This window comes from Halichoeres trimaculatus, unplaced genomic scaffold (genome assembly GCF_033239565.1).
Source record: "Halichoeres trimaculatus isolate MK-OKI-2021-1 unplaced genomic scaffold, fHalTri1.1 fHalTri1_scaffold_16, whole genome shotgun sequence".
NCBI lineage: Eukaryota > Metazoa > Chordata > Actinopteri > Labriformes > Labridae > Halichoeres > Halichoeres trimaculatus.
Genome location: NW_027437194.1, coordinates 29,297,750 through 29,320,623, shown reverse-complemented (window position 1 = coordinate 29,320,623; position 22,874 = coordinate 29,297,750). Strand labels below are relative to the sequence as shown.

Sequence of the window (22,874 nt, the reverse complement as noted above, 5' to 3'; positions counted from 1 at the left end):
GTTATCAGCCAGCCTGCTAATGGCTGCCAGGCTGTCTGCTGTGATAATGGTTGAACAATATGAGATAATGAGCAAACAGTAGGCTGTTACAGAAGTCTGCGCTAACGTACTGAGCTGTGAGCAGCGCGCTGTATGGGCAAGTGTGTGAGGGAATGAAACAAAAGGAAGCAGGAGTTAAATTGAGGATTAAGGAATCGGCCTCAGCACAAAGACTCTGACATTAAGAAAAAAAATCATTTACTTCTATTTCAATTGCGGAGAAAGACATTAGTTGATTCCAATTCCCTTAAATGAGTAGTTTCCTGGCCTCAGCTCTTAGCGTTTTATTGCCTCTATGAAATCACTGACACTCACCACTCACCACCTACTCGGCACATTTTCACAACATAATGGTTTGATTGATGTGTGTGAGCAGGCAGAAGAGAGTGTGAAGCACCAGTCAAACGGACTCTGTCAGTCGTACTGTGAGGCGCTAAATCAGGACTGAGTGGGCGAGTCTGTTTGCTTCTTTAAGCAAATATGATGATCTAATTAAACTATTCCAGGCAGACTACGAGGGGAGACCTCTGATTGATTGGGATTGGCACGGAAATTAGGTTTTAAATGCTGCAAAATTTTAAAGTCCTGCTCTGTTTCATGTCAAAGGCATAAAAACATATATCTGCAGCGATGAAGAGCTCTGGAAAGAGCTGTGAAGCTTAGCGTTTCCCCATCAACCCACAAGAAGTGTGTCTTCACTGTAAACACACAGGTGACTGTTTCATAAAGCATTTAATGATTAAAGACAATAAAACCTGCAAATTGTTACATTGCTACTTCTTACAGCTAGATATTTATTTATTTGTCAAAGGCTGGAAAAAGACAGGTTTTAAAACGTCCGCCAGACAGGCAGCTGATGTCAGGTCAAACACAGGTCTTGCTCCTGTCTTAAGAAAAATTGCGCCTTCATTTCTTTCCACCAAGCAGACCAGTTCGGTTCGTCTCGGTATGGTGCACATTTTGTGGCGTTTCCACTGACTTATCCCCGGACAGATCCCCAAATAACCGAAACGAGCTGTCACACTTTTTGGGACCCTTTGGTATGGGTTCCAGACTGAACTGATCCGCTCTCAGAAGGTGGAGTAACACCCTGCAGACCGTTGATTGGTCAAAAGAATCACCACTTACCTTTCGACAGCCGTTGTATTTCTCCTGGCGGCACACAGACTTCTCTGAAACAAAGCTTGATTTTTCTTTGTATCAAAGAGCTACATGCCAATCACAGAGGACAAAATGCTGCATGTCTTCCATTGTTGCTCTTTGTTTACTGTGTTGCGTTTTTCTTCTTCGTTGGATTTATTAGCGGGGTAAACTGTGTCGTGCTGCCACGGCGTCATATATTGTTTAACAGCTGCATCTTTCGGCATCCGCCTTACGCTGCGCTCACATTGGCTCCGGAACGGTTGCAGTCCAGATACCGTGCAGATTTTCCACAAGCTGCCTCTCACATCAGCTCCAGATAGAGGCTGTGGCTGGCTCCGGTGTCGGGTACGGAAAGGGCACTCGCGAGAGTAGAAGCTCACGTGGATTCTAGTTCTTGTCTGGACTTGCGCAAGACCTTTATTCCTCTAATGTTTATTATTTTTAATAACTTTTTTTTTCTTTTGTTGTATTATCCTTATAATAGTATGGGATGTGTCATATAAAATGAGATGACTGCCCACTTCAAGGATGAGTCTCTCGTCGTCCCTTGTTGTCAAAATGCCACCTCGTGTCACCTGGTGTGATGTAATGTTTACATTTATTACTAGTGCGACTGTGCTGTCAAAGAAGAGTCAAGTTACATTTGTTTGTTCACTGATTTTATTTTAAAAAACAACAGATCTTCACGCATCCGGCAATTCACTTCCTCTATAGCTTGTCATATTTCATGAGCTTGACGCAGACCCTCTCTGGCGTCCCGAAAAGATAGACTTCTTGCAGATTCTTTCCATTGTGCCGTACGGCTCCTGCAACCGGACTCGCACTGTGCAGGGCTAATGTAAGCCTACAACAGTGATTTTAATGATACGGATTACATGTGGGAGCCGCACCAGACCCGCTGAGCCTGGGGTCACACACCGCCTACCATGAGAGGGCACAGTTTGCTGTGGAAACACAAACAGGATCAGGCTTAACTGTAACAAACCATACTGAACCAAACCAGACTGCTTGGTGGAAACGCGGCTTTCAAGAGCTCATGGTACCTTTTTAATGGTCTAAGGGCGTGGTCACACTGGATGTTTGAACCGTACCATACTCAAGCACAATTGTTCCCACTGCACCATTCTCCTGCTGGAGAGTACGGCCAGCGGTCACACTACTCTGATATGAACCAGGCGTATGGCGCAGGCATGGCTCGCCTACGTCATCATGAAGCATCTGTTTACAGGAAGTGCAATCTCATCAGAGTCAGCACGAGACACAAAGAACAATTACCAATACACAACAACTTTAGGGACTTTTTAGCTTATGGTACGCTGTTTTGGTCAGACATAGCCCGTTAACACCCTTCCACCGTGTAAAATGATCGTCAAGAGGAGCAGTGCAGCAAACCTACATCATGGATCATTCCTTGTGCATGAAGCCAACCTCTCTGAGGCATGCCAAAGCAGAGAAGTGAATTGTGACCAAGAATGGCATGGTTGCAGTCACACTGGCCAAACGAGCAGGACTTCAGGGTTGAAGTGTACTTAAGCATGGTACGTTTTGCCAGTATGACCGCGTCCTAAATCACTGCATTCTCAGCACCAGGTCTGCTGATCATACCTCGGGTCTCTAAAAGTAGTATGGGAGGTGAAGCCTTTAGTTATCAGGCTCCTCTTCTTATGAATAACTTACCGGTTGAGGTCCGAGGAGCAGACACAGTCTCAACCTTTAAGAGGAGACTTAAGACTTTCCTTTTTGATAAAACTTATAGTTAGAGCTGGATCAGGCCTGAACCAGCTCTTAATTCTGCTGCTATAGGTTTAGCTGTAAAGCTCTGTACTCATGGTGGGTTAAGATGAGATCAGACTTCCTATCTTGTCTTCATGTTGGGTCTTTGCTAATAAAATAAAAGTGAAATATCATTATGTCATTGTGTCTAGTCCTGTTAATGGAAAGTGTTTTGGACTAGCGTTTCTTGGGATTTGGTGCTATAAATAATGAGTGATTAACTGATTGATTGATGTTAAGGTTTGCAAACACGTCATGCTTACACCAGCTAAACTGTGTTCCTAGCTACCACCCCCCTTGTCTTAAAATAACATGGATTGGTCCGGTCATTCTCTGAAAAGCAGCTTGTGTTTCAGCTTGGAGTTTTGCAGCGTGGATCCACTGGATGGCGGATATGGATTCTGGCTGCCACACCTGCATTGCAAGGTCAGGCAGCATGCTGCTTTTTGTTGAGAAATTAAAACAGAGCATAGACAAACCTTCTCGAAAGCATCAATAAAAATGTCAACTCTGCCTTCCAAACTTTATCAAAGAATTCCCATTAGCATGAATTGTGTTCTTTAAACAGGCTGATCTGCTGTAGAAAGGTACAAACAGGGAACATGTTTGTTATGTTACATTTAGCTCATTATCTATTCCTCAATGATCTCCAGTCTGTCAGCTGCAGTGTCCACCTGTATCATCTCATTAAGCAGAGACACCAGAGGACACCCTCAGATGATATAAATTTCTGAACCAAGCAGTGGAGAGAGGAATTACTATGCAAGTGCCACAACACCAGCTGAAAGAGACAGAACAGAAAACCCACCAGGAGAATTATAGAGGAGGCCAATCTATGCAGAATATCAATGCTTTGTTATGGTGCTTTACTGAAAATCTGCACTATATGGAAATCTCCCCGGATCTGAAGCCAGCGCACTGTTCTACAAATCAGAGTGCTGTGAATACAAAGGCGCTTCTCTGGACTGAAGACAAACCTGTCTTATTTCAGAGAGGAGCCGGCTGACAGGAGCTCTGTGTATGACTGGCAGCAGCACAAAGAAAAAAGGAAGTTAAAGCCCACCAGGAGGGAGGCAATGCACTCACACCTGTGTGTACGTGTGTGAGCATGAACACAGGATGTATACATATTTATATTGTGTGTGCAGTTGTCTGTGCATTGGCTCCCTGCTCTTAAATGATGTGTTAATTCATATTCTGCACACACTGGTCAACGTGCATTTTGTGGAACCAGCCTCATGTTTCACAGCCTCCCTCACAGACGTCTGCTAGTGTCTCAGTTTGTTACAGATGCCGATCAGTTTTATCACAGGGGCACCCCACAATATTCCCTCCTTAAATAAAGGAGTACAAACCCCCTCCTCCACCATTAAAATAACACTACAACTAAAGAAGTCAAATGTATCGAAAGCTTTCCAAGTGTACACTTGAAAAATGGCTCTAAAGAGACTGAATCACACTTGTTCTGTTTCTCCACGGCGGCTGAAATTGATTCCAATATGAAGCCAGACTTATGGTGAGAAAATGATTCAAACATCCGCAAAAACCTCTCAAAGTCCTCTGGCAGCATTATCCACTTGCCGGCTATTGATCTCCATGTTCAGTTTTTCGCTAACAATCCTCTGCCGTCCCATGGATTACTTCATAGTCTACCTCTGGCAGTGCTTCTGAAAAATGAAGAGGCGATGATGTCGGTGTAGTGGCGCATCGAAAGCAGGTCTTAGTGATCAGAGCTTTGTTGTTCACAAGCTGAGCACTGGCTGAGCATTATTTCATTTCATGGTTTAATGAGGGCGGTGGAGCCTGCACACGTATGTGCTGTGAGAACAGACTTTCTAGCATTACTCACAAACATATTGCATAGTTAAATGAACGCATGCTATTTCAAAGAATAGCAAATGGTTTTTAGAACAATTCGTCTTCAATTTTGTGTAATACTTTGAAGGTTTGCCACACTGAGCTGGTTGCTGGTAAAGTGCCAGCTCACATCCTGGGCATTTCCATGGTGCCCTTGAGGAGGGCATGGCAGCCTGACAGCTAAAAGCGCTTTCCCAATGAAGTCCTTTTACAATCTGCATTTCCATTTTTTTTTCTCAAAATAAAAACAATATTTCTGAATTTTTGATTAAGTACAGTGCTGGTGTTTCCATTACGATTAGAATCTCACAACTGAGTAAAGTAACGTTAGGATGCTGCACTGATGATGATACTGATTCATGGACATTAAGTGTTTTTATTCACTGGTCAAACTGCCTCATGTCTTCCATTGTCACTCTTTGTTTACTGTGTCACGTTTTACTTCTGTTGGATTTATTAGTGGGGTACACTGTGTCACGCTGGTATGGTGTCATGCTATTATTTAACTGATGTGGCTATTGGCATCCAACTTACACACACCCTTCCACGCGGGGGCATGGTTGGCTGTGGAAACACAAACAAGACCAGGCTTTGCTGATCCAACCCGAACCAAACCGTACTGATCTAAACCAGACTGCTTGTTGGGAACAGGGCTTTCGAGCGCTTTAAAGTAATGCTCCGGGATGGAACAAGTTGGGTCCTATCACAAGGTTTAGGGCAGAAATTACCCCTACAGCAGTGATTTTGTGCAGCAGAAGCCCAAGGCGCTCGCACCAAACACCCCCTCCCTGCTCCTCTGCTGGTTTCCTCTGCACTCAGACGGGGCCATATTTTACTTGACCAAAAACACAAATAAACAGACTCCCACTGAAAAAATCTGATATGTCTACATTCACACTTTATTTAGAGCGTATTTTCAGCGCGTTACTTTCACACAAAAACACCGCTAAATAAGGCTCTAGTTCTCATCGTGTCTCTTCGTCCTGGCAGACTACCTGCGTGTGTTTGTATCTGGCACGCCGCGCGCAGACTGATACACTAAGCAGTGAGCGCCTTGTAGCCAGCTGTGGCTCTGCAGCGGAGGTAGCGCCGTTTTACGACATGATGAGAACTATTAGAGAACTAGAACCTCATTTAGCTGTGTTTTTGTGTGAAAGTAGCGCGCTAAAAATTCTCTAAATAAAGCGTGAATGCAGACCGATATCAGATTTTTTCAGTGGGAGTCCGTTTATTTGTGTTTTTGGTCAAGTAAAATATGGCCCCGTCTGAGTGCAGAGGAAACCTGCAGAGGAGCAGGGAGGGGGTGTTTGGTGTGTGCGCTCTGGGCTTCTGCTGCACAAAAACACTGCTGTAGGGGTAATTTCTGCCCTAAACCTTGTGATAGGACCCAACTTGTTCCATCCCTGAGTATCCCTTTAAGTCAGCAGCTTTGCTTAAAATCCCACTTCCACTCCACATTCAGAGGTGTGTTTTATGGTAGCCAGGCAGTATGTGGAAAGAGGGTTACGGTGTGGACAGGTACACTCTGCATGAGACTTTGCTTTAATGTATCTCATTTTCTCTGGGCAGTTTTGTCAGCACTATTTCCTGTGCACCAGGATAATCAGGTTACAGCACAGCCACCAAAGGGCACGATGCCATCACTGATGTTAGAACTGTCAAACATACCAAGTGCTGTTCTTATTGAAACCAGATTTCATCAATAGTTATAGCAGCAACGTACAGTGGGGATGTTTGAACCACCAACTCTTCATCACTTAAGGTAAGGGCCTGTTCTGGAGATTTAATGAGGACTCCTAGGACCCCACTGGAGGACAGACGTGTGTTGTTTATCAAATGTCCCTCTGATCAGCTTGTCAGATTTACAAGATTTCCTCCTTAAAATTGATCTGGAGAGCAGAAGATTTCCAGCTGGAGGAGGAGTCGTCTAATTGAGTCTACCAGAGGACGGTGGGAGGGACGGGGGAGGGATGGGGAATTTCGGACTTTCTGTCAGCTGCACTGACGTGATGTCCTGAACGGAGTCTGTGCTGAACTGCTCCAGGCTGAAAGGAACATAATGCACAAATTACACCCAAACCACTCCGCAGAGTAGCTGTCCTTCATTTAATCCACACTGACTTACAAAGCTCCTTCAGCAGCACTCTGTCACTTTGGAGAAAGACTTTAAGACAAACACTTAATGCGTCCAGCACTGAGAAGTGTTGTACATTAAACACAGAATCAAACCTTAACGATGCTCAAACTGTAAGTGTGATCGTTTTTTTAAGGCTATGACTTCAGTTATCCCATGACATGGTTATATACAAATGCAGTAGAAGTGTAACCTGCTGAATTTTTCTCTTTTTCGAACCAGAAAGGAGTTTTTTCTCGTGAAATCAACACTGTGTCAAGTTTAGTTGATATCTTTTTTTGTTTCCTACCTCCAGGACAGATGCCTCTTATTCCATTTGTTGGGGGGCGTCAGGCTGCGTCTCCTGCGGCCCATTGTCCCCTCTGCCTCAGACACATCTGGCAGAGAACATCTGGGTGTTTTCATAAGGCCCAGTGTGGCTTGGTCTGGAGGCAAAACAACGGAAATTGGCTGTGTCAGATAAAAGCTGTTGTTGAATCAGAATTCAGGAAAGTAAATAAAATTAGGTGAAAGTTTATGGTGTCAAAATGATGACTTTAAAGTTTGGTATTGAAATAAAATTTAGCACTGAAAAAACATCCTGAAAACTGAAAAAAAGAAACAATGGCAATAAAAAAATGTGTATTTAAAAAAAAAAAAATGGCATCAAAACAGGTGATGGCAGTGATAACATTTTGCTTAATTTAAAAACATCAAATGTTTTATATTGTTTAATTTTTGTAAATTTTGCATTCTGATGTTCTTGAATTAAAATCATTTTATTTGATGTCACTGTTTTATCAATAACAGTTGATAATTTCAATGATGATTTTCTTCATTTGATTACTTTTTTTTTTTGCTTACTGTGCTTTTTTTCATTTTTTGCATTTTGTCACTTTTTTGGCGTGGAGGTAGGGCTGAACAATTAATCGTATATAAACCGGCATCACAATGTAATAGCATATGATTTTCAAATAACAAAGGCTGCAATTAAAAAAAAAAAAAAAAGTGCATTTACTTTGTGTTTTGTTACTGATGAGAGATCAGTAAGATTTATATACAATTAATAAAATTTATGTTCACACAGTGTTTCTTTTTCATTTTATAAAAAAGTGCACTCCACATGTTGACATATTTCAGTGGTTGAGCCAGAGATTTGGTCTTATTTACATTTCTGCACTGTATTTTATGTGAGATCCATAGACGAGAGGATTCATATTTATTTTTCATTTTATTGTTTATATCAGGCCTGTTGTTCTGCAGATCTTCGTTCCTTTCTCTGATTTTATTTAAGGTAATTTAAGATAATTTTACCACAGGTCTATAAGGCCTAAAGTTAAACCAATCAGGCAATATTCTACTGTGATTGTAATAGTTACATAAATAGAATAGAATAGAATAGAAAATGCTTTATTTATCCCCGAGGGGAAATTCAGGAGTCACCGCAGCATTTAAGAAAACAAAAGTAAGAAAGAGTATAGAAAGTGCATAAAGGTCCATAAGAAATTAGATGACAACATCCCGTCCACCACTCGTCATATAAAGGAATATGTTATTCGTAAACATGACATGTAGGCCCGGCAAACAGGAAAAAATTATTTGTATTTTACACTATTCTTTGTTTTGTTGATCATACTATAGAACAGTTTATTGCTTGTGAATAATGTGAATAATATAGAAGATAAATATAACCCCCCAAAAATTGCATGCTTAATTGCTATATTGGTAAAAAAAAATTGCAATTAGATTATTTTCCAAAATCGTTCAGCCCTTCGTGGAGGGGAGGGTTTGGAGTGAAGGGCTAGGAGGCCATGATTTGCATATAACCACAGAACTTGGCTGGACCCATTGACAGTCTATGGCTGAACCCCACAGGACTTATGAGACCCTAAAGTATTAGACATCCACAAATTCACCTGAAGCCCCAAAACCACAAGTCAGTCTGTTTCTCTCTGCTGTTGTTCATCGAGAAGTGGGATGGATCAAACTAAGGTTTACAACTATGTAATAACTCTCCTCCTGTTCAGATGTTTTGGGGTTTCTGGTTTCTGCTGCTGATGTGACAGAGCTGTAGATTGATGTTGATGAATATTTTGAGTTTAAATGTTGATGAATGAGATCCTTGCCAGCAATGCTGTAAAAGAAATCACAGAGACAGACTTTGTCTTTATCAGGATTAGCCACAGGTTAGCTAGATAACGACTATTAGCTAACATTGGCTAGCTTGTTTCAGCAGACCTCTGCAAACCCGTTGTTACATCATTTTAAACTTTAATCCATTCTTCTTGATGAATAACAGCAAAGAAGAAACAGGCTAACTTGTGGTTTCGGAGCTCTAGGTAACCTATAGACAGTGATGCCGGTAATGCACTACTAAGTAACGCGTTACTCTGATTTGACCACTTTTTTCAGGAACGAGTAATCTAACGTGTTACTATTTCCAAAACAGTAATCAGATTAAAGTTACTTAACTAAGTAAATGTGCATTACTTTTCTTTTCATTATTCTTGTACAAGAAAAATCAAAATGTCTTTTTCTTGCATCTCAGGGAGTGACGGGAGTCACGTGTTCATCACGTTTTCAGCATGTGAACAGCTCACGTGTTAGCAGCCAGCACACAAAGGTAAACAGAGAAGGGAGAGGAGAGATGCGCGTTTTCTAGCTGGAAACACAGTCACTGTTTTGAGTTTGTCAGCTAAAGATGACAGTGTTACAGTTTGTTGTTCACTCTGTGCTGGCAGTTTGCTTAAGATCTTTGACTGAAATATTTAGGAATCAGTGAAAGGGAGATCAGCCCACTGCGGACATTAACGCTTGAGAAGTTGTTTTACTTTTACCTGGGGGAAAGGTGAGTCCCGTCTGTCACTGTAACTCCCTGTATTCCATGAGCTGAACCCTCCGTTTAGCTCAAATCCATCCGTTGAGGAACAGAGCAACATAACAGGCTATAGTACAATAGGCAATAGGCTACAACGAGGCACCCGGTGGGAAGCAGGGACGTGCCCAGACTTTTCAGACTGGGGTCCCCTGAGCAGGGTACTGAGGATTATGTGAGCCCACACTGCAGCAACAATTATTTTTGGTTATTGTATTACAAATGCAGGATCAAAAGACTACAGCTTTAACAAAAAATGAAACTGATAAAAACCAAACTCGAGTAAAACAAAGCATTTAAAGAAAACAATTTAAACCTAAAATTTAAGTGAATATTGCTGTAGTGTACCAAAAATATTACTGCAAAAACTGTCTTTAGATGTATTTTGAAACTCAAAATGTATGAAATGAATATTTTTGTTTTCAGTTGTTAAGTCCACGTTTTATGACTACCAATGTCTGCATGTTACTTTAAAACAAAACATGTAAACTCGTATTATAATTCATCTAATTGCATCACACAATATTACCAAATTATGCAGCTGCATGTGTTTTCAATAGCTGCTGAAAGTAACTAACAAAGTAACTTGTAATCTAACTTTGTTACTTTTAAAATTAATTAGTTAGTAAAGTAACTAAGTTACTTTTTAAAGGAGTAATCAGTAATCATTAAGCAGATTACTTTTTCAAAGTAACTGTGGCAGCACTGCCTATAGATGTCTCACGCTCACGGGTCTCGTAGGTCTGTGGGGTTCAGCCGAGTGCTGTGTTATTCACCAATAATATGCAAATAATGTGCAATCTATGCCCCCCTAGCCCTTCACCCCAAACCCTTTACCCAAGTTGTGCTTTTATCAATCTTTCCTGCTTCAGTCAAATGACCGATTCTCTCCTTTAACAAACAGAAGTCACATACCAAAGACTCCAGTCTCCTTCAGCCCTCCAAACTTCTGCATGGCTTTGATGGCCCTGGTCAGAGCCTCCTTGGTCTGAAGCTGGCCGGTCACGGGGTCAGGGGGCGGGAGGTAGCCGAACTTGCTCAGCCAGTCCTAGAAGAGAAACAGATGACATGAGAGATCAAGGGTTATCATTTCAAGGACTTCTAGTATTTGAAAAGTGCTGAGAAAGTCTCACACACTCTTGTTGACAGTGTGTAGATACTGTGTGCTGATGCCTGTGCGGGTTATATAAGCAGCTCAGCAAAGAAGCAGCTGTGTGTAGTTTTTTGTTTTCTGTCTTACTTCTGAGCTCAAGCAAAGCACAGTGAATGTGTTTGACATTAATTCAAAGAACATAATGACTTAATTGGTTTACAAGGGAAACTTAATCCAGTAATAACAGAGGCTGTATGAATAAAGGTTAACAGTGCAACTCCATTTCCACAGGAAACCAATCAAGCTGCTGCCAATCAAAGCAGCTCTGCTGACTGCATTGATCGGAGTGATGGATGCACGCCAGCCTCAACTTGAGTGCTGCTCTTTTCCTCTCTTTTCCCTTCTTCCTTTTGTCCCTCGAGATTCCCTTTGTCTGTTATTTCCCTTTTTTCTCTTCTCCCTTCATCAAACTCAGCTCAGCAAAAGCTGCCTCCTCACTCCTCCTGACAGCCTATGAGAGAAGAGAAGAGATGGCAGATTTTAAATAGGCTTTTGATCAGTACTCATCAGAGATGAGTGACACCGATCGATTGCAAGGCAACCCTCCTGTAAAGACAACGTTGGCAAAAATCCCATTAACTCTTCCCTTCAGCTCTGGGCCGCCTCATATTCACCCCATCATCCTGAGGATTGCCATCTCTGCAGAAGCTTTGGCAAAGGTTTGCAGGGAAATTAAATTGACCCTCAGCAACAACAGGCACAATAAGAAATAACAACAATTTCCTGGAAGAGTTTCCACGATGTTACTTTAATGCCTGGGGTTAGCATGCTGGTGAAAGAACCCGAGAGGAAGCAGGAAAGTAGAATTGAGTCCATGAATCAACAAAGATTGTGGAGATGCTATTTTTCTAAAAGTTTGCCAATTAAGTGTTTTGTCCTCTGTTAAAGTTGAAATCAGCAGACACATTGTTTTAACCTCTGTACCTAGAGATGGGCTAAGAAACAGCAACGGTCAGACCATCTTAATGTGAGTCCCAGGTGATCCTGACCCACTGCACACAGAAGAGTAAAACAAAGTAAATGTTAAGAGTTTCTGTGAAAATAAACTGTCTGCAGTTTAGATTTATAGCAGTTCAGACTGCTGTGTCTAAGTGTTGTGTAATACTTTAATTCTTGCAAAGTTTGGAAGTGAAATGCTCCACTACAGAGCAACAGTACAAAAGTGGATTATTGACAGGATTGTGCACAGGTAAAAATGAATAAAGGGGCAATTCACAATAAAACAGGCATTGTGAAAAGTGAAAGCAGAGTCCTTAAAAATACTAAAAAAGTACTTTTTGAGTTGAGGTCAGAGTGTAAAAGATGCTCTTTGGACACAGTGGAACGATATTGGAACTCTGCATCTCTTCTCAACTTCAGAACCATCTCCACCCCAACCTCCTATATGACACAGTCCAATCTGGCTTCGGAACCCACCACAGAACAGCACACCAATCACCAATCACCCCTTACTTGCCGCTGACTACGGCTCCTTCAACATTCTCTTCCTCATTGAGAGCATCGACTGCTCCATCCCCCTCAGCTGTAAGCAATCATACATTGCCTTCACTGGCTCAGCATGCTCATGGTTCAGATCTTACCTTTCTGACAGATTTCACTACATCTCAATCAGCAACTATCTCAGTTACACATGGCATCCCCCAAGGCTTGGTGTTTGGCCCCCTCCTGTTCATCCTGTACTTGCTACCCCTTGGTCACACTAGACACCGCTCTGGATGCCATGGACTACGATTCCACTGCTACGCCATTCTGTCCACCATCACTAACTGACTCACTGATATAAGAACATCATGATCTTGCTCATCACCTCTCAATAACCTTCCTTTCCCATATCTCATGTACCAATGTGCGGGACCGCCAGACGTCATATCTATGATGCGCCATAGCTGATCAGACATTTCATAGTTTTCATTAGGGCTGAAAAATTTATCGTTTTCAGATCGAAATCACAATTTTAGACAATGCAATTTTGAGATCGCCAAAGCAGCAATTTTTTGCAGCGCTCCTGACTGACTCAGGATCTGTTGTGTCAAGTATTATACTCATTCTGTTTTACAAATTTGTAGACAATCTATATGTTTAAAGTGCTGGTAAGCAGGTCAACAACACAAAGCCTCTGTTTAGGAGCAGAAGTTGATGAAAACAGATTATTTATCATCAATATTGATGATTAAAAAATCGTGAATTGCAATATCTGCCAGAAAAAATTAGATCTTTTCCTGAAATCGTTCAGCCCTACATGTGAATATCCCAAAGCTTGATTTGAAGAAAATCGTGAATCGAATTGAAATCACAATATCTGCCAGAAAAATCGCAATTCAATCTTTTCTTAAAATCGTTCAGCCCTAGTTTTCATAATGTTTATACGCCAGGAAAAGAGAGATCATACTGATTGCTCACGAGTCCAAGTCAAGTCTGAAGTCTCTCTGTGGGCATTTTTTTCAACGTGAGAAATACAATGTGTGGCGGGAGTGCGTGACAAAAGACCCAAAAGAGTGACTGTCACGCTCAATGCGTGACACTTGAGAGCCCTGTAAAAGTAATGAACACAGTCGGTGACAAGGGCAGCCCTGGTGGAGTCCAACCCTGACTGGGAACGTGTTTGACTTACTGTTGGTAATACAGACCAAGCTCTGTAAATAGAAAGACTGAACAGCCTGAACAACAGGCCATTGACTCCATATTCATGTAGAACACCCCACAAGATATCCCAGGGGACATGGTCGAAAGCCTTTTCCAAGTCCACAAAGCACATGTGGACCGGTTGGGTGAACTCCCATGCTCCCTCTGGCACCCTTGTGAGGGTATAGAGCTGGTCCAGTGTTCCACGGCAGGGACTACCAACCGTCGGACTCTCCTCTTGTGCACCCTGGAGTAGACCTTACCAGGGAGGCTGAGGAGAGTGATCCTCTGTAGCTGGAACACACCCCTTCTTAAAAAAGGGAACCACCACCTCCGTCTGCCAATCCAGAGGCACTGTCCCCACATGGACAACTATCCTTTATTTCATTAATTACACTTTTATTCATTTAATTCACTGTAATACTTCTCTCATTTGATTTTTTTTTGGTGACACTGTCACAAGCACATCAAAAAACCTGTGACCTCAATGAGAATCACTTGACACCAGTTTTCTGCGCCCTCATTTACAGGCAGTTTATGGACCACCTAAGAATAACACCCAGATATGTTTTTCATGTTTAGGCAAGGTAAACAGACACAGTGTATGCTTATCGCTCACATGGTGTGACTGTGTATGCATCAACAGAGACAGGAGCAGGTTAAAGTTCCTCTCCGTAAGCAAAGTGTTGAAGTGATGGATTACATCTGCTGTCTACAAAACCACTACTCCCTTTTACACACACACACACACACACACACACACACACACACACACACACACACACACACACACACACACACACACACACAACTCATAAACTCAGTACATCAAACTTTTTTTTGTGGAGCCAGCAACTAATTTAAACCCTGACACCGTAGCTCACAGAGAGAGGGAAAAAAAGCAGCACAACCTGCCAAAGAGCTCAGTAACATGCTGAACGCTGCTAAATTATATACGGGGATGTCACTGTGTTTAGGTGAGAATGGCTGCTGTAGTTCTGAAAGGCTGCACACAAGTCACCTGAGTTCAAAGGAAGACACAAAAAATCATTACCAGATAAGGAGAACAAAATAATTAAGCACATTTTAGTCTCCCCGAGACAGGAGGAAGTGATAAAACCAAGACTGTGGGAATAAAGACGGAGAAAAAATGGAGAGCTTAAATAATTTACATGCATTTCAAACCTAATAAACCAAACAACGACGGTGCGCTCCTCCTGGGTCCTCACCCTTGAAGTAAAGATAAGAGAAATAAATAGAAGCACTGAAAGAAGAGAGCAGAATCTGGCCTGTACAACAAATTCATTCTCACTAAATCTGAAGCCAACAATAAGATGACAGAGTCTGCTTTGTACTGGCTCATTAAGATGCACACCTCAAGACTAAAACATAAACACACACACACTCACACACACCACTAATGCGTTAAACTATTGTCTAACATCTCCTGCATCCCAAATGACCAGCCCTTTTCTTCTAAAGGTAGCTTTGTCCCAACTGCAGAGGTGGTTGCCGGTTAGATTTTCTGAGGTGTTGTGCATGAATTGAGAATATGGACTCAAACATTTCTGGAGCTGGAGTTGTAAAGCAGAAATAAATAACATCCTGAATGTCAATGTGTGTAAAGTTCAACCACTGCTTCAAGCAATCAAACAACTAATTATCCAAGAAGCAGAAAGTATGTGAGAGAAAGGTGGAGAGCAAACAAAACTTCTCTGAGTACAGAAAAATAAAAATGATATTTTGAGGTCGTCTGAAGAAAACCCACACATAGATTCAGTAACTCATGTTGATAAAAAGGAAAGAAAGTTAAACAGTGGATGTTAAATTAATATGTAACTGAACAACCATTGTTACTTTAACTGCTTTGTCTGACTGAAAATCATATTTTCACCTAATGAGAGATTTTAATCAACAGAGTGGTTGAACAAAAAGAAGGATATTTGGAAACTAATAAACACACCTTTACACTTCCCACAAAAAGTAATGCAGTTTGTGTTTGGTCCATTTTTACTCTGGTGTAACAAAACATCCTGGTAATTAAAGCTGCAAGCAGCGTTAGACGGGTCCTCGGGCTCCTGCCGGTTTTCCCTCCAATGTGTCCAACAAAATGAGACGAACATTTCAGCGTTTGTTTCATCTCTCTACGACATTCCTAGCCCCAGTTAGGGCTGTTTTGGTGTTCATAGGGTGGAAGTGAGTCTAATGGCTCTGAGAGAATATTATGGGATGTCGGGGAGTCAGTTGATACCATGGCAACGTATCCTCTGCTATGCTGAGTGACATGAGCAGCTGCATGTGTGGAGTTCTAATTAGCATGACAGAGGAGAAGTCGAGTGGAGAGGGGGGTTTAAGAAAAACTTCTGGTGATGAAATCCTCACAGAGTCCACAATTTTACCCCAATCTGTGTCAAAAATATCATATTTGATAGTAATTTTTGTCAGGAATCCATTTTTGGCATTTTCAAAGCTGTACGAGTTATACTTTTTTCTCTAGAAGCACAAATGCGTCACAAAACCGCTGGAAAAGTGCTAGAAATGGATTTTTCACTTTAGAGAAATGGCCTAACTACTTGTCCTGTAGGCCACAATGTTGGCTCAATCTGTGTAAAAATATTATGTTGTTGTAGGGGATTTTGTCAGGAATCCAACCATGTAATTTTTAAAGCTCTATGACTTTTAGTTTTTTGTCTAGAGGCCCAAATGCGGCACTAGTAGAATGTGTGTTTTGAGCTGAAATCTCTTCTCCTCATCTGCTAACATGGAGAAATCCTAAATTGGCCAAAAGCGGTCGGCGACTTTGAGGGCTCGCCATTCGAAAACCGGGCCCGAAACAACAACTTCCTTCACAACTTTTGGAGAGCAGGGTCTTGTCTGTCATGTGATGGTAGTCTCAAACCTGTGCCGTTTTTGGTTTCAGAGGAGAAAATTTTGGTAGAAAGGGTTAAAAAATTTTTTTTTTAATTTTGTGAGGCAAATAGCCGGCTTCCTGTTGGAGATAGGTCCAGGGTAGCAGCGTATGATTTTTGCGTCTCGATGACACGAACATTTTGATGTTGGTTTCATCTCTCTACGACATTCCTAGCCCGAGCTAGGGCCCTTAGCGTGTGCCTAGGTGGCGCTATTGAGCATATTATGGGATGTCAGGGGATAATTTTTTCATTTAATCAAATTTTCGGACTTGCAGAATGTGCGTGCCAATTTTGGTGAGTTTTCGAGCATGTTTAGGGGGTCAAATTTGAGGACACGCGTAGGAGGGAATAATAATTAAAGCTGCAAGCAGCGTTAGACGGGTCCTCGGGGCTCATGCCGGTTTTGCCCTACTATCATGGTATTGGCCCCACTGTGTCCAACAGAATAAGACGAACATTTTGGTGGTGGTTTCATCTCTCTAGGACATTCCTAGCCCCAGTTAGGGCCATTTTGCTGTGCATAGGTGGAAGTGAGCCTAATGGCTCTGAGAGAATATTATGGGATGTCAGGGAGTCAGTTGATACCATGGCAACGTATCCTCTGCTATGCTGAAGAGAAATAGCCAACTTCCTGTCTGGGAAAGGTCAGGGTGTCAGCAAGTAATTTGTTCGTCTCAATAAGATGAACATTTTGATGTTGGTTTGATTTCTCTAGGACATTCCTACTGGCTGCTATGGCTGTTTTAATGTGTCAGAATGTGGACAGAGGGAATATTATGGGATGTTTGGTATTATATTGAAGACTTTGATGCTTGAAATGTGTGTACTGATTTTGGTGAGTTTTTGAGCATGTTCAGGGGGTCTAATAAGCACTTTAATGGAGGAGAGAGTCATTGTTGCCTCTGCTGAGTCATGTGACCAGCTGTGTGGAACCCCTAATCAGTGTGTGACATCATCACAGAAGTGCAGGAGGATCAAATTCCCCAAAGGACAAACTTCTCATCCTGTAGGCCAGAATGTTGACCTAATCTGTGTAAAAATATGATTTTCTTGAAGAGCGTTTTGTGAGGAATCCAACCATGTCATTTTTAAAGCTGTGCGACTTTTACTTTTTTGTCTAGAGGCCCAACTGCTTCACTGAAGCTCCTCTCCCATCTGTTAACATTGCGTGGTCGGCGACTTTGAGGGTTCGCCATTCGAAAACCGGGCCCGAAACAACGAATTCCCCCACAACTTTTGTAGAACAGGGTCTGGTCTGTCATGTGAGTCAATTTTCATGCCAGTACCATTTTTGGTTATTGACAAGTTAATGTTTGTAGAAAGGCAAAAAATTCTGAAAACTCTTATTTTGGCGGGCAAATTGCCGGTTTCCTGTTGGAGCTACGCAAAAATACCTCCTATATTTTTTGTGCGTCTCAATGAGACGAACGTTTTGGTGTTGGTTTCATCTCTCTACCACATTCCTGGACCGAGCTAGAGCCATTTTTGTGTGTTTTTGAGTGGTTTTTAGAGATTTTTAGGCTCTAGAGAGATTATTATGGGATGTCGGGGGTCATGTTTGGTATCAAACGAAAATTTTTCGTAATTGTGAGGTGCGTGCCAATTTTTGTGAGTTTTTGAGCATGTTTAGGGGGTCTAATTAGCGTTCAAAGCGCGGACGGAATAATAATAAGAAAAAATTAAAGCTGCAAGCAGCGTTAGACGGGTCCTCGGGCTCCTGCCGGTTTTCCCTCCAATGTGTCCATCAAAATAAGACGAACATTTCGGCGTTGGTTTCATCTCTCTACGACATTCCTAGCCCCAGTAAGGGCTGTTTTGGTGTGCATAGGGTGAAAGTGAGCCTAATGGCTCTGAGAGAATATTATGGGATGTCTGGGAGTCAGTTGATACCATGGCAACGTATCCTCTGCTGTGCTGAATGACATCACCTGCTGCATGCTTGGAACTCTAATTAGCGTGACAGAACCCCAAACAGAGTGGAGACTGAGAGTTGATCAGGCATGTAATGTAAAGAAGTCCTCACAGAGTCCACAATTTTACCCCAATCTGTGTCAAAAATATCATATTTGATAGTAGAGCTTGTGAGAAATCCATTTTTGGCATTTTTAAAGCTGTACGAGTTATACTTTTTTCTGTAGAAGCCAAAATGCGTCACAAACCGTTGGAAAAGCGGTGGAAAAGTGCTGGAAATGGATTTTTTATTTTAGAGCAATGTCCGAACTACTTGTCCTGTAGGCCACAATGTTGGCTTAATCTGTGTAAAAATATCATATGATTGTAGGGAATTTTGTCAGGAATCCAACCATGTAATTTTTAAAGCTCTATGACTTTTAGTTTTTTGTCTAGAGGCCCAAATGCGACACTAGTAGAATGTGTGTTTTGACCTGAAATCGGTTCTCCTCATCTGCTAACATGGAGAAATCCTGAATCGGCCAAAAGCGGTCGGCAGCTTTGAGGGCTTGCCATTCGAAAACCGGGCCCGAAACAACAACTTCCTGAACAACTTTTGGAGAGCAGGGTCTAATCTGTCATGTGATGGTATTTTCAAGCATGTACCATTTTTGGTTTCAGTGGGTTTAATTTTTGCAGAAAGGGTTAAAAAATTTTTTTTAAAATTTTGTGAGGCAAATAGCCGGCTTCCTGTTGGAGATAGGTCCAGGGTAGCAGCGTATGATTTTTGCGTCTCGATGACACGAGCGTTTTGGTGTTGGTTTCATCTCTCTACGACATTCCTAGCCCGAGCTAGGGCCCTTAGCGTGTGCCTAGGTGGCGCTACAGAGGTTATTATGGGATGTCAGGGGTCATGTTTGGTATCAAATCGCAATTTCACGCGATCCTGATGTGCGTGCCAATTTTGGTGAGTTTTGGAGCATGTTTAGGGGGTGTAATTTGCGTTCTCGGGGCGGGTGGAATAATAAGAAAAAAAAAAAAAAAGAAACGCAGCAGGAACAATAGTGCCCTCGGCCTTCGGCCGAGGGCACCTTCTAGCTCTTGCTAGAAGGTGCCCTGGCTCAGGCCGAGGACCCTAAAAAGAAACGCAGCAGGAACAATAGTGCCCTCGGCCTTCGGCCGAGGGCACCTTCTAGCTTGCTAGAAGGTGCCCTGGCTCAGGCCGAGGACCCTAAAAAGAAACGCAGCAGGAACAATAGTGCCCTCGGCCTTCGGCCGAGGGCACCTTCTAGCTCTTGCTAGAAGGTGCCCTGGCTCAGGCCGAGGACCCTAATAATAAGAAAGAAACGCAGCAGGAACAATAGTGCCCTCGGCCTTCGGCCGAGGGCACTTTCTAGCTTGCTAGAAAGTGCCCTCTTCCGTAGGCCGAGGACCCTAATAATAATAATAATAATAATTAAAAAGAAATAATATTAAAAACAGATTTAAAAAAAATCCAATGTTAAGCATTTTTTTTTTCTGAGCTGCAAAAAAAAAAAAAAACAGATTCAATAACAACAACAAATTAAAGCTGCAAGCAGCGTTAGACGGGTCCTCGGGGCTCATGCCGGTTTGGCCCTACTATCATGGTATTGGCCCCACTGTGTCCAACAGAATAAGACGAACATTTTGGTGGTGGTTTCATCTCTCTAGGACATTCCTTGCACCTATTAGGGCCGTTTTAGTGTGCCTAGGTGGCGCTGTAGAGCATATTATGGGATCTTTGGGGTCATGTTAAGTATCATATGGAAATTTAGGGCACTCATAATGTGTGTGCTAATTTTGGTGAGTTTCTGAGCATGCTTGGGGGTGTTATAAGCAATCAAAAAGTGTAGGTAGGGGAAAAAATGTGTGGAAATATTTCTTTTAAGAGAAATAGACAACTTCCTGTCAGGGGCAGGTCAGGGTGTCAGCAAATAATTTTTTCGTCTCAATGAGATGAACATTTTGATGTTGGTTTGATCTCTCTAGGACATTCCTACTGGCTGCTATGGCTGTTTTAATGTGTCAGAATGTGGACAGAGGGAATATTATGGGATGTGTGGTATTATATTGAATGAGTTTGATGCTTGAAATGTGTGTGCCGATTTTGGTGAGTTTTTGAGCATGTTCAGGGGGTCTAATAAGCACTTTAATGGAGGAGAGAGTCATTGTGTCCTCTGCTGAGTCATGTGACCAGCTGTGTGGAGCTCCTAATCAGTGTGTGACATCATCACAGGAGTGCAGGAGGATCAAATTCCGAAGGGACAAACTTCTCATCCTGTAGGCCAGAATGTTGACCTAATCTGTATAAAAATATGATTTTCTTGAAGAACATTTTGTGAGGAATCCAACCATGTCATTTTTAAAGCTGTGCGACTTTTACTTTTTTGTCTAGAGGCCCAACTGCTCAGCGAGGGCTGCTCTCCCATCTGTTAACATTGCGAAGTCGGCGACTTTGAGGGCTCGCCATTCGAAAACCGGGCTCGAAACAACAAATTCCCCCACAACTTTTGTAGAACAGGGTCTGGTCTGTCATGTGAGCCAATTTTAATGCCTGTATCATTTTTGGTTATTGACAAGTTAATGTTTGTAGAAAGGCTAAAAATTCTGAAAACTCTTATTTTGGCGGGCAAATTGCCGGTTTCCTGTTGGAGCAACGCAAAAATACCTCCTATATTTTTTGTGCGTCTCAATGAGACGAATGTTTTGATGTTGGTTTCATGTGTCTACGACATTCCTGGCCCGAGCTAGAGGCATTTTTGTGTGTTTTAAAGGTTTTTTGGCTGTAGAGAGATTATTATGGGATGGCGGGAGTCATGTTTGGTATCAAACGTAAATTTTGGGCGCCCATAATGTGTGTGCCAATTTTGGTGAGTTTTTGAATATGTTTAGGGGTTCTAATAAGCGATTTACTGGAGTGCGGAATAATAATAATAAGAAAGAAACGCAGCAGGAACAATAGTGCCCTCGGCCTTCGGCCGAGGGCACCTTCTAGCCCTGCTAGAAGGTGCCCTGGCTCAGGCCGAGGACCCTAATTAAAGCTGCAAGCAGCGTTAGACGGGTCCTCGGGCTCCTGCCGGTTTTCCCTCCAATGTGTCCAACAAAATAAGACGAACATTTCGGCGTTGGTTTCATCTGTCTACGACATTCCTAGCCCCAGTTAGGGCTGTTTTGGTGTGTGTAGGCTTGAAGTGAGCCTTATGGCTCTGAGAGAATATTATGGGATGTCAGGGAGTCAGTTGATACCATGGCAACGTATCCCTCTGCTAGGCTGAATGACATCACCACCTGCATGAGTGGAACTGTAATTAGCGTGACAGAACCCCAAACAGAGTGGAGACTGAGAGTTTATCAGCCATCTAATGTAAAGAAATCCTCACAGAGTCCACAATTTTACCCCAATCTGTGTCAAAAATATCAGAATGTTGACCTAATCAGTGTAAAAATATGATTTTCTTGAAGAACATTTTGTGAGGAATCCAACCATGTCATTTTTAAAGCTGTGCGACTTTTACTTTTTTGTCTAGAGGCCCAACTGCTCAGCGAGGGCTGCTCTCCCATCTGTTAACATTGCGTGGTCGGCGACTTTGAGGGCTCGCCATTCGAAAACCGGGCTCGAAACAACAACTTCCCCCACAACTTTTGTAGAACAGGGTCTGGTCTGTCATGTGAGGCAATTTTCATGCCGGTACCATTTTTGGTTATTGACAAGTTAATGTTTGTAGAAAGGCTTAAAATTCTGAAATCTCTTATTTTGGCGGGGAAATTGCCGGTTTCCTGTTGGAGCTACGTAAAAATACCTCCTATATTTTTTGTGCGTCTCAATGAGACGAACGTTTTGGTGTTGGTGTCATCTCTCTACGACATTCCTGGACCGAGCTAGAGCCATTTTTGTGTGTTTTTGTGTGTTTTTGAGTGGTTATTTGGCTCTAGAGAGATTATTATGGGATGTCGGGGGTTCATTTCCACATTTTATCAAATTTTCGGGGTCACAGAATGTGTGTGCCAATTTTGGTGAGTTTTTGAGCACGTTTAGGGGGTCAAATTCGAGTTCTCGCGTAGGAGGGAATAATAATAAGAAAAAAAAAGAAACGAACGAAAAACAATAGTGCCCTCGGCCTCCGGCCGAGGGCACCTTCTAGCTTGCTAGAAGGTGCCCTCTTCCGTTGGCCGAGGACCCTAATTAAAGCTGCAAGCAGCGTTAGACGGGTCCTCGGGGCTCATGCCGGCTCCTGTCCCCCCACAGTCTGTCATACTGTGTGTCTCAATGAGACAAACATTTTGGTGTTGGTTTCATCTCTCTACGACATTCCTACTGGCCGCTATGGCCGTTTTAGTGTGCCTAGGTGGCGCTAGACAGCATTTTATGGGATGTTTGGGGTCATGTTTGGTTCATGTTCATGTTTTGTATTTTTCTCATTTTTTGGATGCAAATAATGTGTGTGCCAATTTTGGTGGATTTCTGAACATGCTTAG

The 22,874-nt window shown here is 42.4% G+C and overlaps 1 protein-coding gene across 1 annotated transcript in view; it reads right to left on the bottom strand.

The window, feature by feature from the left end:
* mmp17a (matrix metallopeptidase 17a) overlaps window positions 1-22,874 on the bottom strand; it is a 198,326-nt gene that overhangs the window by 81,250 nt on the left and 94,202 nt on the right. The window contains exons 3-4 of the mRNA XM_074691085.1: window positions 10,716-10,848; window positions 7,236-7,371 (exon numbers count right to left, since the gene is read on the bottom strand). Of these exons, the coding sequence (XP_074547186.1) occupies window positions 7,236-7,371; window positions 10,716-10,848 (269 nt within the window). The remainder of the gene's footprint in view (window positions 1-7,235; window positions 7,372-10,715; window positions 10,849-22,874) is intronic.